Consider the following 17,669-nt stretch of genomic DNA (forward strand, 5'->3'; position numbering starts at 1 on the left):
TTCCATTGTACAAACCAATTATTGCATTCAAGTACCACATACTGAGGATGTATGATATGCATCACTCTGCATTCCACATAAAGATTTTTCAGCTCTTCAGCATAGTAGTCATACTTTATTAATCCTGGGGGAAATTGGTTTTCGTTACAGTTGCTCCATAAATAATAAATAGTAATAGAACCATAAATAGTTAAATAGTAATATGTAAATTATGCCAGTAAATTATGAAATAAGTCCAGGACCAGCCTATTGGCTCAGGGTGTCTGACCCTCCAAGGGAGGAGTTGTAAAGTTTGATGGCCACAGGCAGGAATGACTCCCTATGACGCTCAGTGCTGCATCTTGGTGGAATGAGTCTCTGGCTGAATGTACTCCTGTGCCCAACCAGTACATTATGTAGTGGATGGGAGATATTGCCCAAGATGGCATGTAACTTAGACAGCATCTTCTTTTCAGACACCACTGTCAGAGAGTCCAGTTCCATTCCCACAACATCACTGGCTTTACGAATGAGTTTGTTGATTCTGTTGGTGTCTGCCACCCTCAGCCTGCTGCCCCAACACACAACAGCAAACATGATAGCACTGGCCACCACAGACCCGTAGAGCATCCTCAGCATCATCCAGCAGATGCTAAAGGACCTCCGTCTCCTCAGGAAATAGAAATGGCTGTGGCCCTTCTTGTAGACAGCCTCAGTGTTCTTTGACCAGTCCAGTTTATTGTCAATTCGTATCCCCAGGTATTTGTAATCTTCCACCATGTCCACACTGACCCCCTGGATGGAAACAGGGGTCACCGGTACCTTAGCTCTCCTCAGGTCTACCACCAGCTCCTTAGTCTTTTTCACATTAAGCTGCAGATAATTCTGCTCACGCCGTGTGACAAAGTTTCCTACCGTAGCCCTGTACTCAGCCTCATCTCCCTTGCTGATGCATCCAACTATAGCGGAGTCATCCGAAAACTTCTGAAGATGACAAGACTCTGTGCAGTAGTTGAAGTCCGAGGTGTAAATGGTGAAGAGAAAGGGAGACAAGACAGTCCCCTGTGGAGCCCCAGTGCTGCTGATCACTCTGTCGGACACACAGTGTTGCAAGTACATGTACTGTGGTCTGCCAGTCAGGTAATCAAGAATCCATGATACCAAGGAAGCATCCACCTGCATCGCTGTCAGCTTCTCCCCCAGCAGAGCAGGGCGGATGGTGTTGAGCACACTGGAGAAGTCAAAAACCATGACCCTCACAGTGCTCGCTGGCTTGTCCAGGTGGGCATAGACACGGTTCAGCAGGAAGACGATGGCATCCTCAACTCCTAGTCGGGGCTGGTAGGTGAACTGGAGGGGATCTAAGTGTGGCCTGACCATAGGCCGGAGCAGTAGTCGCTATCAGGATTTTAGATCTTCCACAACATAATCCAGGATGGTAAATATTGCAATCAAAACCAGGAGTTGTTTTTATCATAACTAGATGCAAACCCATAAATGTGCGCTGCAGAGATCCATCAGTGGGTGTAGGATCAGTGACTAAGCATAAATAAACAAGGAACAGGATATCAATTGTAATAACTAATTTAAAATTAATGTTTAAAGGCTGGTATTTTAAATTTAAAAATGCATTTTCAGAGTTGCACAAGAGGCCATCATTTAACCAATAAAGATTAAAGAATCTCCTTGCAGAGCAATCTCATTCCATTGTGCTTTCCTTAATGCCGTACAAACCACTTGCCCTAAATGGTGCATTGAACTCCAACCTTTTAGTTGGTGAGCTGCCTTACTGACTATCACCGAGTTACACTCACATCTACTGTGATGAAATGTTATGACAGGTTGGTCATGGCCAGAATCAACTCCTGCATAAGCAAGGAGTTGGACCTACTGCAATTTGCCTGTCACCACAATAAGTCAACCCTCTGCCTCTCCACCCAGCTTTGGATCACCTGGACAACAGCAGTTACCTATGTTCATTTGCTCTTTGTTATTACAGCTCAGTGTTCAATACCATCATACCTTCAGTGCTAATCAACAAGCTCCAAAACCTGGGCCTCTGCAACTGAATCTTTGACTTGCTCATCGTGAGACATAGTCAGTGCAGATCAGAAATAACATTTCCTCTCGCTGACAACATTGGCATACTTCAAGAATGTGTGCTTAGCCCACTGCGCTACTCTCCCTACACCTACAGCTGTATGGCTAGGCACAACTGAAAGACCATCTATAGATTTGCTGATGGGACAACTATTGTTGGCAGAATTTCAGATGGTGGTGAGGAGGCATACAGGAGTGAGATAGATCAGCTGGTTGAGTGGTGTCACAACAACAACCTTGTACTCAATGTCAGTAAGACCAAGGAATTAATTGTGGACTTCAGGAAGGCGAAGTTGAGGGAACACGTATCAGTCCTCATCAAGAGATCAGCAGTGGAAAGGTGAGCAGTTTCAATTTCTGGGTGTGAACGTCTCTGAAGATCTATCTGGGCCGGACATATTGATACAGTTACAAAGTAGGCACGACTTCAGCTATATTTCAGAAGTTTGAGGAGACTTGATATGACACAAAGTACATTTGCAAATTTCTACAGATGTACCTGGAGCGCATTCTAATTGGTTGCATCACCATCTGGTATGGAGGGGCAACTGCACAAGATCAGAAAAAGCTTCATAAAGTTGCAAAGTCAGCTGTCTCCATCATGGACATTAGCTCCTCCAGCATTGAGGACATCTTCAAATGACAGTGCCTCAAGAAGATAATATGCATTATTGAAGACCCCAATCACCCAGGACGTGCCCTCTTATTGCTAACATCAACAAGGAAGTACAGGAGCCTGAAGACACATACTCAATGTTTTAGGACCAGCTTCTTTCCATCTGCCATCAGGTCTCTGAATGGACAATGAACCTTTCTCAATTTTTTTTTCTTTTTTTGCTCTCTTTTTCTGCTACTTAATTTAGATTTTAAAAAATAATTTCTTATTGTAATTTATTGTGTGTGCAATATACTGCTGCCCCAAAGCAAGAAATTTCACGATATATTCCAGTGATATTAAACCTGACCCCTGCTCTTCCCTGATGGCCCTATTTGACTCTGCTTTCCCACTGTTACAGACAATGAGCTCAGCATCACAATCTTGCTGTGTCTTTAAATATACAAAGCTTCTCTTCTTGCCCCTTGATTCCTTGCTCCAAAAGTAAAATGTATCTTGGGTTGCAGATCATGTGCTATGTAAGAATGAAAGTACTTTGGATTCTGTTTAATAGGCCCATTGGTTAATTGGGGCAGTAGCTTATTTGGGACAACTCTCAAAGAATAAAAGCTCATTAAGAAAATAGCCGGGAATCATTTTGTTTATTTGGGATACTATGCTGCTTAATTGGGAAAGGACACTCTTTCCAAACAGTTTCTAACTAGCGTCAGTCGCATGCATGTATATAGCTGTTAGACACTACACAAAGCTTAAAGTGAATAAATTAAAATAGTAGCAGTTGCAAGTGTTTTTGTTCAAAAAGCGGTGATATTTGATACTGATAGTTGATGAAGAATAAATAGGACAATTTAGAATTGTTTTTCTCACTGCAGTTTCAAGCATTTAGGCTTGGAGATGTCAGAAACAGCCAGAAATGAAAATGAAACCGTTTCACTACTTCAAGTTAGGAACTACAAAGTGTTTGAAGGTATCAACAATCATCTTGAATGTTACAATGAAAATGAAGATTTGGAGGATGCAATTGTCAAAAGCATTGTATGAAGCAGGCCATTATCTGCACTAGGTGTGTGTGCTGATTCTGGTCACTGACAGCATACAATGGATAAATTTGTCATTAACTATTGGGAACTAATACAGAGTTTTATAGTATAGGCAGTGTTCTAATTTGTTCTATTTCATTTAAATAAATAATTTGTTACTTACTTCGTCTTTTTTTAATATATCTTTTTAACTATTTCCGTGACACTTTAGTTAATTTGGGCAGCAGCTTAACTGGGCCAAAATGTACTGGTCCAACTATGTCCAAATTAACTGAAATCCACTGTATTCCAAAGTTGATAGGGTGTTCAGATCATTTTTGTAACTGATTGCAGGTTTACCACGTACAGCAGAAACTGAAAGAAAAGAATGTTTGCCCTCATCTCAAACTAGTCTCTCAACTTCAAAGTAATTTATTACTCAGTTAATTGTCGATTGCCTCCCACAGCAGATTATGGACTTAGTTACCTAAAATGGTAAAGTTGACTAAAATCAAAGAATCGTAAAAATGACACTACAAAAGGAAGCCATTCAGCCCATCATTTTCATGCTTGTCTGTAATATATTAAGATTTACCAGTTCAGGTAACCTAATTAAGTTACTTGGGTAACTTGAAATGGTAAATCCTAATATATTTGCCAGTGCTATTATTTGGGTAGACAGGTTTATTATTGTCACATGTACTGTGACACCATGAAAAACTTGTTTTGCATGCTATCTATATGAATAATTTTAAAACATAGGTGCCTGGAAGTAGTACAAGGGAAAAACAGTAATAATGCAGAACACAGTGTTATTTATAATCACAGAGACATTGCAGCGTGGGTAGACAATTAGATGCAAGAGGCATGATGAGGTAGATAGTGGGGTCAAGAGTCCACCTTTATCGTAGAAGAGGTCCATTCAGCAGTCTTGTAACAGAGGGATAGAAGCTGTTCAGGTTATTAATAAGGGTCATTGATTGATGATGTTCTTAATGGTTCCCATTCAGTTTTGTGGAAAAATTGAGTGGCTTTTTTTTTGTATCATGTTTTATCACAAATAATTTCATTTTATATTAGAAGTTTTGAGATGTTGCTGGATCCAAAATGAATCCATGATTTTTTGCCTTGACTGCTGTTGAAAATTCTTTACTAGTTGTCTTTTCATGCAGATAAGCATAGGATTTTTTTAGGAATGGTGTGTCTCAGGTCTACTGAAGAATGGTAATCTCAGTTTGTATAAATAAAGGACTGTCATTAACTGTTGAATGAAAGATAAGAGTATCACACTACTCAAGGAGTTGTAGGCAGTCTCTGGGTTGTGTTAAGCATTCAGTTCGCACACCAATCGTTCAATAAGTTAGAAATATTATAGAGTAATCCATATCACATTGTTTCTAAGTACGCTTACCATAATTTAAATTCATTGACTAATCACCCCAATACTTACCCATAATTAAACTAAAATACTATAACCAGTTATGAATGAATCCCAGAAAGTTTATTCTTATTATTGCTAATTTTGAAAAATACTTAAAAGATATATGCTTAAGTCTGGTTATTTGTACCCTGGGAACCTCTGCAGATCCAAACTTTAAAAAATAGTGAATTATGAAAAATGGTAAATCAAATTAAAAATAATACTTCCCTGTCTTCCTTCAACAAAAATTAGACATTAATGATATTTTGTTTCAGAGTACGACTCTTTGAATGTATTACATAAGAGTGAATGTTTCAGAGACTGACGTATTGGGTGCAGTCAAATTCTGTCAGGTGGGAACAAGCTATTTCCGTGTCCTTTCTCATTCATCTCTGCCCTTCTCCTGAACCACAACAATCAAGGGTTGAATTAAGTAGAGATGGGGGTGCTGAGCAGACTTGCCCACTTGCCCACCCACTCAGTCATCAGTGAGGCCTGCTGGCAGCCGTACTCATCACGCCTGCTTACTCTTCCGTGACAGCTGTTTCAATATCCTCCCACAAGCACACACACTGTTTTTGTTAATTTCCGACTTACAAACTGTTCGGGTTACAGACAGTTCTCAGAACCCTGATTTTTTCTGGGTTTTGCTCATGATTTGCTTTTTGGAATGTAACATCCGCAGACAGGTTTGGTTGTAATTAAGATGTGTACTCCACAATAAGCTAAGGAATCACCGTAGTGCTGGAAAATGAGAGAAGGAAAAACTTATTTTGGTATAGAATTGCACCTTGATTGCATAGTTAAAGGATGAATCTTAATTGAAAATTGTTATGAAAACTTTATAGTGTAGCATCCGGTTGGTAGTGTAGAGCTGCTTCGATTAGCTCTGGTATTTTCTTCATAGTAATTGTTTTAACAAAGAGGATGGCAAATGAAGGTGAGCACAATGGTACTGTATTCACTCTCCCCCTTGGAAGTTTTCATGTTATTGTTTTACACATTGAATCACAATTGATTTCATTTGGTTGTTTTGACATTGATCAACAGAAAAAGACTCATTCGTGTCAAAGTGAAAGCAGGTTTCTAAAAAATGATCTAAATTAATACGAATATAAAACACAAAATAATTGATTGCACAAGTATTCAGCCCCCTTTAATATGACACACCAAATTGTCATTGGTGCAGACAATAGGTTTTAGAAGTTACACAACAGAGATCTGTTTTTGGAGACCTGTGTGCAGTAAAGGTTTCAATTGATTGTAAAAGAACAACTGCTCCAACTGCTGGTGAGTCAGTTTCCTGGCAAAATGAACACAATGAAGACAAAAGAACATTCCAAGCAACTCTGTGAAAAGGTTATTGAAAAGCACAAGTCAGGAGATGGATACAAGCAAGCTTCCAAGTCACTGAATATCCCTTGGAGTACAGTAAATTCAATCATCGAGGAATGGAAAGAATATGGCACAGCTGTAAATCTGTCTAGAGCAGGTAGTCTTCAAAAACTGAGTGTGCAAGAAGGTGACTGGTGAGGGAGGCCACCAAAGGACCTATGACAACTCTGAGGAGTTACATGCTTCATTGGCTGAGATGGGAGAGGCTGCACATACAACAACTGTTGCCTGGGCTTGTGAAGGTAGAAGGTAAACTGATGCAGCAAAATACAGTGCAGTCCTGGAGAAAAACCTGATACAGTCTGCAAGGTAACTGCGACTTGGGAGAAGATTTGCTTTCCGGCAAGACAATGACCCCAAGCGTAGAGCCAAAGCTACCCAAGAATGACTTAAAAACAACAAAGTTAATGTCCTGGAGTAGCCAAGTCAGAGTCCAGATCTCAATCCAATTGGGAATTTGAGGCTGGACTTGAAAAGGACTGTTCACTCACGATTCCCATGCAATCTGATAGAGCTTGAGCAGTTTTGTAAAGAAGAATAGGGGAAAAAATTTGGTGTTCAGATGTGCACAGCTGATAGAGACCTATCCACACAGACTCGGGGCTGTAATTGCTGCCAAAGGTGCATCTACTAAATACTGAAGGGGGTGAATACCTATGCAATCAATTATTTTGTGTTTTATATTTTAAACTTCCAAGGGGAGTGAATACTTTTTATAGGCACTGTAGCTGTTTCAAAGCTCCAATGACCCAGGTTCAGTGTTGATCCCCAGTTCTGTCTTTGTACAATTTATAAGTGGAATGCTGTTATAATTAGTACAAGTAGCTGAAAGTGACCAGGGCCAAACCTTCAGCTAGTTGTAATTTCTGTTGTTCGATGGATAGTTTAAGGAGCTGTAGCTCTTTTCCACAATAGTTTTGAGCTTTAAGTGTTTTTAATGTCTTGCAAACTGAAGCTGAGCAGTTTCAGGATTCAGTCTAAACAAAATATCTACATTACTTCCATCCAATTTACTTTACAAATTGATCCAGCAATAATAATCTGGTAACTTTGTTTGTGGCTGTTTCACAGTGATTTGACATGTTAGACAGCATGAAAGGGAACAAACCTTCAGTTAAGATTACTTGACAAGAAATTAAAACAATTTGGTTATAATGTGCATTGCAAAGGGTCTGACTGACTACAAAAGCCCTGAAATGTTATTTTTTTCTGGTGGAGTGTAGTAGCTTAGGTCTGTAGTAATTCTAAATCTTTTCTCTGTAAAAATTTGCCTACCGAAGCAATAGGTCACAGCAGATGCCATCTCATTGGCTCTTCACACAACCCTGGAACATCTGGACAGCAAAGCTTCATACATCAGGATGCTCTTCATTGATTACAGCTCAGCATTTAATACCATTATCCCTCAAAATTATCCAAGACCTAGGCCTCAATACCCCCTTATGCAATTGGATCCTGGATTTCCTCACTTGCAGACCCCAGTCAGTTTGGATTGGAGATTGTTGAAGAGATGATTTTGCCATCAGCAAAGGTGCACCACTGGGATGTGTGCTTAGACCCCTTCTCTACTCACTGTGTGGCTAAATACAGCTCTCAACACCATATGCAAGTTTGCTGATATTGTGGGCTGTATCAAAGGTGGTGATGTGTCAGCATACAGGAGGGAGATTGAAATTTGGCTGTGTGGTGTCATAACAACCTCTCACTCAGTGTCAACAAGATAAAGGAACTGATTGTAAACATCGGAAGAAGGAAACCAGAGGTCCATGAGCCAGTACTCATTGGAGGATCAGAGGTGAAGAGAGTTAGTAACTCTAAATTCCTGTGAGTCACTATCTCAGAGGACCTGTCCTGGACACATCATATCAATGTAATTGTAAGGAAAGCACAACAGTACCTCTACTTCCTCAGGAGTCTGCAGAGATTTAACATGACATCAAAAACCTTGACAAGCTTCTATAGATGTGCGCTGGAAAGTGTGATGACTGGTGCATTACAACCTGGTATGGGGTCACCAATACCTTTGAGTGGAAAATCCTACAAATGGTAGTACATCATGGGTAAAACCCTCCCAACCATTGAGCATATCTACATGAAACATTGCCATAGAAAAGCAGTACCCAACGTCAAAGATCCTCACCACCCAGGCTATGCTGTTTTCTCGTTGCTGCCATTGGGTAGAAGGTACAAGTGCCTCAGGACTCACAGTTACTTCCCCTCAACCATCAGGCTCTTGAACAAAGGGGGATAACTACACTTATTCTATTTTTGGTGTTCCCACAACTGATGGTCTCACTTTAAGGACTCTTCATATTATTATTTCATGCTCTCATTAGTTCTTGCTGTTCATTTATATTTGCATTTGCACAGTTTGTTCATTAATCCTGTTTTATATTTACTATTCAATAGATTTGCTAAGTATTCCTGCAGGAAAAAGAATTTCGGGGTTGTGTGTGGTGTCATCTATGTACTGTGATAGTAAGTTTTACTTTGTATTTGAATTTGACTTTGATGATGTGCCAATAAATAACCAATTACAGAGAATGTAATGCAAATAAGGGTGAGGAAGCACACAATAACTTCAGCTTGCTAATTTCAAGTGCATTATATCTATTTAGAACATTGTTTACTCATTTTAGTCCTTCCAGTTATAGTAAATCCCTCTAGTTTGCTAATATTCTATAGATAAACAACCACCTATCCTTAACTGGTTTGAGACTGTAGTCTTGGATACAATGGGTTATTCTGAATTGGCAAAGCAAGTAAGTTCCATCAGCAATTTTTCTCAAGGTATATAGGAATGGGCAATAAATGGTGACACTGCCAGGAATACCCAAAAACTAAACAAATTGTGAAAACAAATTATTGTCTGAAAGTTTTTATCAAGCAATCTTAATTGTCATTTATTTCCATCAGTGGTCTTAACAATTTATAGATTTTGCCAAACAGGGTTATTTTGATTATTATATGAAAACACTTTATTATCTACTGACTGTTAACCACACAAATAAATAAATAAATTATAGTAACCAGACTAAATGTCAAAACTGTAGTGCCAATTTGCACTTGCTGAAAAGAAGTATAGCACTTAACTGAATGTGGTGAGGTGGAGAAACATCATCGGGTCAAGGAAGGGGTGTATAACTGAAATATTTGAATTAATTTTCTGTGCTTACAGTATAATACCCCTTCAATATTGAATCTAAGAATTTTCAATATATTTTCTAGCCTGATTGTCAGTACTTTTGATGTTGCATTTTCAATTTTGAAGTTCAACAAAACTACAGTCTTTGTAGGAATATTGAGTAATTTTATATTATATCAGATCTTTTCAATATTGTGACTTTTTAAACAATCTTCTTTAAATGCATAATTAAACTGAAAATTGATTGAATTAGCAGGCCAGGCAGCATCTATAGGAAGAGGTACAGTCGACATTTCGGGCCGAGACAGAAAGGTCGACTGTACCTCTTCCTATAGGTGCTGTCTGGCCTGCTGCAGTTCACCAGCAACTTTTTATGTGTGTTGCTTGAAATTCCAGCATCTGCAGATTTCCTCGTGTTTGAGTGATTGAATTATCTGTGTTAAGTTGTGCATTTATCCAGCTGATTGGTAAATCAATTTATCATTGTCACATGCAACGAAGTGCAGTAAAAAACATTGTTTTGCATGCCATCCATATAGATCATTACAACAATGCATTGAGGTAGTAAAAGGGAAAACAATAACAATGCAGAATAGTGTTACAGTTATAGAGAAAGTGCAGTGAAGGCAGACAAAGTGCAATAGCTTATATACATAGATTGATTGTATGTCCATAAAGTGACACTAGGTACAGGAGTATCTGTACATAATGTGATTGACAGGTAATGATGAATAGTTGTTGGAGTGTGAAGGAGTAGGTTAGTGGGTGGAGGTGTTGATCAGCTTTATTGATTAGGGAAAGTAACTTTTTGAGTCTGGTGGTCCTGGCGTGGATCAGTTCACGAGCAGGGGGTTGGGATAGTTCATGATGTTCCTGCCCTTTTCTGGCACCTTTCTTTATATGCAGTACTTTGCAAAATTCTTAGGCACCCGAGATTTTTATATAAATTTTGTTTTAGATGTTTTTTTGGTTTCTCCATTAGTATGTTAGTAAAAAAGAGCAAATTTTAGATTTCCAAACATTTATGTTCCAAAAAAATTAAATGTTACAGATTTTTTTTGTATTTTGTTAAAGTAACATATTAAGTAACAGAACACTTTTCAAATGAAACTTGATTACTTTGTAGGTATACAGCCCAGTGCATGATGAAACAAGATAACAAACACATGTTAATGTTTAATGACAGAATGAGTTATATGAACTAAACTGATTAACTGAAACAGAGCAACACACATCAAAGTTGCTGGTGAACGCAGCATGCCAGGCAGCATCTCTAGGAAGAGATACTGAAACAGAAATTGGTGTTGAAGGAATCAAACTGGGTGAAGGACAACCAAACTAAACGGTGATGGTGTGGCAGATGTGACATTTTAACCTTCAAATCATCAATTCTTATACCATGGCAAGAGTGAGCATAGCAACAAGACACAAGATGGTTATCCTGCATCAGTAAGGTCTTTGCCAAGCAGAAATTTTGCAGCTCACAGGAGTTTCAAGATGTGCTATCCAAGCTCTTCTGAAGAAACAGAAAAAAGCAGACATGGTTGAGGACCAGAAATGCAATGGTCGGCCATGGAAGCTGAGTGCAGCAAATGAGAGATATATCAAACTGATCTCTCTCCTAGATCAGAAGAAATCCAACGCTGCTATCAGCTCTGGACTCACAGAAACCTCTGGAACCCAAGTACACCCCTCTGCAGTCCAGAGAAGTCTTGTCAGAAATGGTCTTCATGGAAGTGTTACTGACAAAAAGTCATTCCTCTGAAGTGGAAACAAAGCCAAGATACTCACCCCTGTACAAAAACACTAGGGTGCTGAACGATGGCAGCAAGTGCTCTGGATTGACGAGCCAAAATTAGAAATACTTGGCTCAAACAGGAGGTAGCTTGTCGTAGAAGAGCTGGAAAGCGCTACATGGATGAGTGTTTGCAGCCAACAGTGAAGGTTCCCTTCAGGTTTGAGGCTGCATTTCTGCAGATGGAGTTGGTGATTTGGTCAGAATTAATAGAATACTCAATGATGAGAAGTACAAGTAGGTTCTCATCCATCACACATTACCATTAGAGAGACACCTGATCAGTCCCAACTTCATTTTATAGCAGGACAGTGACCCCCAAACACTTGGCCAAGGTCATAGAGAACTATCTTCAGCGAAAAGAACAAGGAATTCTGCAACAGATGGTGTGTTGATTTCAGCATCATTGAGGGTCACTGGGATTACCTGGAGAGACCAAGCAAGTGAGACAGACAAAGTCTGCAGAAGAACTGAGACAAGTTCTGCAAGATGCTTGAAACAACCTACCAGCTGATTTTCTTATAAAACTGCACAACAGTGTACATAAGAGAATTGATGGTTTTAAAGGCCAAATATTGATTTGATTTAGTTTTTTACTGTCTACTGCATTTATAGTAATTTTTTGATATTTACAAACTTTATATATTTGTTTTAAAATTATTTTTGCTTCATAAAATATTTTTTCATGTGCCTAAGACTTTTGCAGAGTACTGCATGTCCTTAATGGTGAGTAGGTTAGTGCCGGTGATGCGTCGGAGCAGTTTTGTCTATGCGTTGTAGAGCCTTCCTGTCCTCTATGGTGCACTTTCCATACCATGCAGTGATGCAACTTGTTAGGATGTTCTCTACTGTACATATGTGGAATAACTTGAATATAGATGTGCTTGTTTTGGTGACTTCAGGTCTGATTGTTGGTGCTTGATTCCTACAGAAAACAGAGCTTAATTAGATTTTAATGTATTGCCATCAAAGCTGCAGAATGATAACATTCCTGTGACAAATACCACATACCTTTGAGCATCCTCTGTGGGTTGGTTAGAAGAGTGAAACAGAATCAAATGGTGGAAACTACATTTTGCAAAGTAATACTCCTGAAATACTTTGAAAGTTTGGGGTTCTAGAATGCTGCACTAAATTTGTGTTTTTTTATACTTAAAAAAAAGGCCTACAGTCATATAGCATGCAAATGTCTTGTACATTTGGATGTAAGGTACAAAATAAGACAGGCCATAACAGCCAGAAATGTGCTAATGACTACATGATCTGTGTTGATTTAGTGCCATTAGTTTATAGGTGAACATGGAAAGATTTTCTGTTTTTTCTTTGTCATTGGAGCGTCTGATTGTTCAGCACACACTCTCACTCCGTACAGCAGTAAAATAGTCTAGATTTTGTGGTCAGGTGTCTGGAATGGAGCTATGGTTTTGACAGGTTTACTCATTGAATCACGTCCAATGCTGTCACAAAGTATTAACACTTCTTTTGTAGTGGCTGGACTATCTTATTAAATGCTCTCAGCGGGTGGTTGACATTGATCCTAAAGTACCTTTTTCACTTGACCTTTGTTATTCTTGTTTTTAAAACTAAATATTGATGAAGATTGTCATCTTCTCAAAGACTGTTTTGGGCTATCTAATGATTTGGCACTGCTGGAAGCAACCAAGGAAAATCAAGTGGGGAACTAAAGAAGTCATTTTCAATTTTCTTATAATGCTGAAAGTAGGTGGTGAGGCTTTTTGGCATTTTTGCATCATGCATAAAAATTGGCAAACCTATTTTGAATGCATCTACCTAAGGAATATTTTATTGGTATTCACATTTTGTGCCCTGTTTAAAGAGACATGAGCTGGTGGTAGACCTGAGGAGAGCTAAGGTACTGACGACCCCTGTTTCCATCCAGGGGGTCAGTGTGGACATGGTGGAGGATTACAAATACCTGGGGATACGAATTGACAATAAACTGGACTGGTCAAAGAACACTGAGGCTATCTACAAGAAGGGTCAGAGCCATCTCTATTTCCTGAGGAGACTGAGGTCCTTTAACATCTGCCGGACGATGCTGAGGATGTTCTATGAGTCTGTGGTGGCTAGTGCGATCATGTTTGCTGCTGTGTGCTGGGGCAGCAGGCTGAGGGTAGCAAACACCAACAGAATCAACAAACTCATTCGTAAGGCCAGTGATGTTGTGGGGATGGAACTGGACTCTCTGACAGTGGTGTCTGAAAAGAGGATGCTGTCCAAGTTGCATGCCATCTTGGACAGTGTCTCCCATCCACTACATAATGTACTGGTTGGGCAGAGGAGTACATTCAGCCAGAGACTCATTCCACCGAGATGCAACACTGAGCGTCATAGGAATCATTCCTGCCTGTGGCCATCAAACTTTACAACTCCTCCCTTGGAGGATCAGACACCTTGAGCCAATAGGCTAGTCCTGGACTTATTTCCTGGCATAATTTACGTATTACTATTTAACTATTTATGGTTTTATTATTACTATTTAATTACTTATGGTGCAACTGTAACGAAAACCAGTTTCCCCCGGGATCAATAAAGTATGACTATGACTATGACTATGAAATGATGAATTAGAGAAAATGTGACTTTCACCCAATTTTGTACTGATCACTATAAATGGTGGAAGAAGATTAGTTTTTGATTTTTTTTTGCATGTTTTAAGGATTGCCTGTGCAATAGTTGCAAGTATAATTTATTTTGTATTAATTTAAGACAGTTTAATTGATTGAATTCTATGCTGCTGTTAGCTTCAGAATTGGCAATGCCTCCATGTGTCTTTGTGCAAAGGGGAGACAGAGTCATGGAGCAGTACTTTGGGTCAACTTGCCCCTAAGGACTGTGCTAATCACATTTGCCTGTATTAAGCCAGCATTCTTCTCTTCCTTTCCTGTCTTAAGTACCTGTCCCAGTACCTTTTAAACATTGTAATTGTTTCTGCCTCTTTCACCTGTTCTAGCTGCTGATTCCAACCACCATCCTCTGTGTGGAAAAAGCTGCCCCTTAGGTCTCCTTTAGATTTCTCTGCACTCACCTTAAACTGTGCTATCTAGTTTTAGACTATCTTACTCTGAGACAAAGCTCTTTTGACAATGATCATTATTCCCTCCACATAAAACTTTATTATGTCACCCCTCAGCTTCCTACAATCCAGTAAGAACAAGCCCAGTATATCCAATCTCTGCTTGTAACTAAAGCCCTCTGTTCCTGGTAACATTCTAGCAAATCCTTTCTGTCTCGCCCTTGTGGTAAATAGAATTGTACAGAATAGTCTGTGCAACCTAACCAATGTTTTATACAGACACAACATTTCAATTTAACTTTAAGACTCATTTTCTCAGCCTATGAAGCTGAACATGCCGAATGCCTTCTTTGCTACCATACTCACTGTGGTATCATTTTCAGGGAAATATGGTCTTGCACCCCACAGTCCCTTTGTATATCAAACTTCCAAAATGCTATGTGGTTTACTGTAAATATCCTGCCAATATTTAACATTCCAAAATGTATTACCTTGTGTTTGCCTGGATTAAATTCCATCTGCCATTGCTCTACTCAACTTTTCAGCTGAACTACTGTACGTCCTGCTGTATCCTCAGACATCCTTCTTTGTTATCTCTGACACCACCAATTTTCTGATCCTCATCATATATATATTTTTTTTCTCAGTTTTTCAACATCTTTCAGATCCAGTGTGTGTTAACCTTTGGACTGCCCTACTGCAGGGACACCTTGTCAAAAGCTTTAATTGTTTGTGAGTGAGTCTAATACTCAGGACTTTAAACACAAAATAATCTGCAGATGCTGGGGTCAAAGCAACACTCACAACACGCTGGAGGAACTCAGCAGGTCGGGCATCATCCATGGAAACTCAGTACTTTACATGGTTCCAATAATTTTAATACTGTAATTACATAATGTTTTGCAAAAATTTGAAAGCTTTTAACCATTCATTTTGCATTTAAAAATGTTTCAACTAGTAGATACTTATAAACGTTTATCGAATGTAGTAAGCTTTTCATGCTGTCGTTTTCTGCCCAATGATTCTAGTCTGGCAAGTTTGAGAATATGACTGTATACTCTAACTTGTTACATTGCAAAAGTTCATATGTAAGCATACTCTTAAATAGTGATGCAGAATTATTAAATCCATTACAAATATTTGTTTCTCTCACCCTCAGTAAATCCTTATGAATTTCTTATGTCATTCCTATGATATTGGAATTAAATTGATGATTCACTTGCAAACATTACACATAGTGTATATCTCCATTGTCAGAACCATCTGCTTGTTTTACTCATATAAAAGCCCAATTCATTCTGGTACAGAATTGCTTAAAATGCTATTTTTTATTTTCACAGCTGAAAAAATTAGATCAAGACGATGTCAAGTGGCATTTAGTTACACTCCTCAGAATGATGATGAGCTAGAACTGAAAATCGGTGAAATCATTGAAGTATTGGGTGAAGTAAGTATCTGTATATAAGTAATGACGGAAAATGATGAGTCACAACTTTACAGAAGAATAATTATATATCTAAAATACTTGTGCAGTTTGGCGGTTTCTCAAGTTTGGGAAGCTAGAATTATGGAGCAGAGAAACTTGAGGTCAGTTTCAAAAATCACTGAGAGCATGCAATAAAGTGTTGGGGGGGAGGAAAAAACATTAATAGAATATTCAGGTGGTTTGGAATAGAAATGGATGGATAGTACTCAGCAGTATAAAAATATTAAAGAGTTCTAGACTACTATATACAACTCTGGCCACTGCATCTCAGGAAGGTGATATTGTGGTTGGTGATTCAACAGAAGGGATTAAAGTACGAGGATAGTGATTTGATTGAGAGTGATGTAAGAATTTGATGGGTGGGTAAGAATTATAAGAATCTTAACAAAATGATGTAATAACCTTCAAAGTTCAAAGTAAATTTATTACCAACATACATATATGTCACCAAATACAACAATGAGATTCATTTTTTCTTGCAGGCATACTCAATAAATCTTTAGAATAATAACCGTAGCAGAATTAGATTATGAAGACACGCAGTCCTCTTTTATTGTCATTTAGTAATGCATGCATTAAGAAATGATGGGAGACTTCCGGTAGAGCTCATGGAGTGAAGTCGTGTTCTTGACTCGCTCCATTACCTCTGAGTTTTTTTTCCTATGATCAGCTATATTTAACTAACCATTAAGGCATCGACTTTTACAATAATCTGAAATAAATTGGGCTTTTTGATATTTGGATGCTTTTAAGGTCTGCTATGTCTAAGAACGGAAAAAATGGGAAAGACGGCAAACCTCCGGTTAGACCAAAAGGTACCGATCTCCCTCCGACTGAACCGCCTTTGACTCTGAAAGCTATATCGGATCTAATTCAAAGGGAAATTTCAACCTCTATAAAGGAGCTGATTCGTGCGGAAATTTCAATTAATTTCCAGAAAATTGCCGATTCAATCGATAAAATGCAAACATCTATCACGGAACATCAGTCGGCTATATCTAATCTTCAAAAATCCACGCAACAAAATGAACTCAAGATGGAGAAAATTGAAGAAACAATTACTACAATGAAGAAAAAACTTGACTTCTTGACTTTTAAAAACTCTGACTTAGAATCCAGAATGCAACGGCAGAATATTCGAATTATTGGTGTTCGTGAAGCTGCTGAATCTGACAACCCTATAAAGTTTTTCTCTCAACTTTTAAAAGACGCATTTCCTACCGTATTTCCTGACCAACCACCGTTATTGGATCGGGCTCACAGAGTTCCATCATATTCGTCTAAGTCAGATAAACCTCGGCATGTCATTTTACGTTTTCATTACTTTCAAGACAAGGAGAAACTGCTACGATTTGTTGGATCTAAAGGTTACATTGATTTTTTGGATCTTCAGTTCCGGTTCGTGGAGGACTTCAGCAAACAGATTCGGGATCAACAGGTTCGTTACAGATCTGTGATGTCGGAACACTACAAGATGGATTTAAAACCAGCGCTGCTTTACCCAGCACGTTTAAGGATCCGCACGCCTGATGGAGCTTCCCGTTTTTTTTTGAATCTCCATCGGATGCCCAGAGTTATCTGGATCAATTTTCACCTTCAACATCTTAATCGTAATTTTTAACTATCTATTTGATCGGAGGTTGTGAATCTGTCGGGTTTAATTTTTGTTTGTTTTAT

At 38.7% G+C, this 17,669-nt stretch overlaps 1 protein-coding gene across 1 annotated transcript in view; it reads left to right on the plus strand.

The window, feature by feature from the left end:
• The window catches only part of sh3kbp1 (SH3-domain kinase binding protein 1), a 245,343-nt gene that overhangs the window by 93,890 nt on the left and 133,784 nt on the right, over nucleotides 1–17,669 (plus strand). The window contains exon 4 of the mRNA XM_072260725.1: nucleotides 15,847–15,953. Coding sequence (XP_072116826.1) covers nucleotides 15,847–15,953 — 107 coding nt within the window. The remainder of the gene's footprint in view (nucleotides 1–15,846; nucleotides 15,954–17,669) is intronic.

The sequence above is a fragment of the Mobula birostris genome, chromosome 6 (assembly GCF_030028105.1).
Source record: "Mobula birostris isolate sMobBir1 chromosome 6, sMobBir1.hap1, whole genome shotgun sequence".
Lineage (NCBI taxonomy): Eukaryota > Metazoa > Chordata > Chondrichthyes > Myliobatiformes > Myliobatidae > Mobula > Mobula birostris.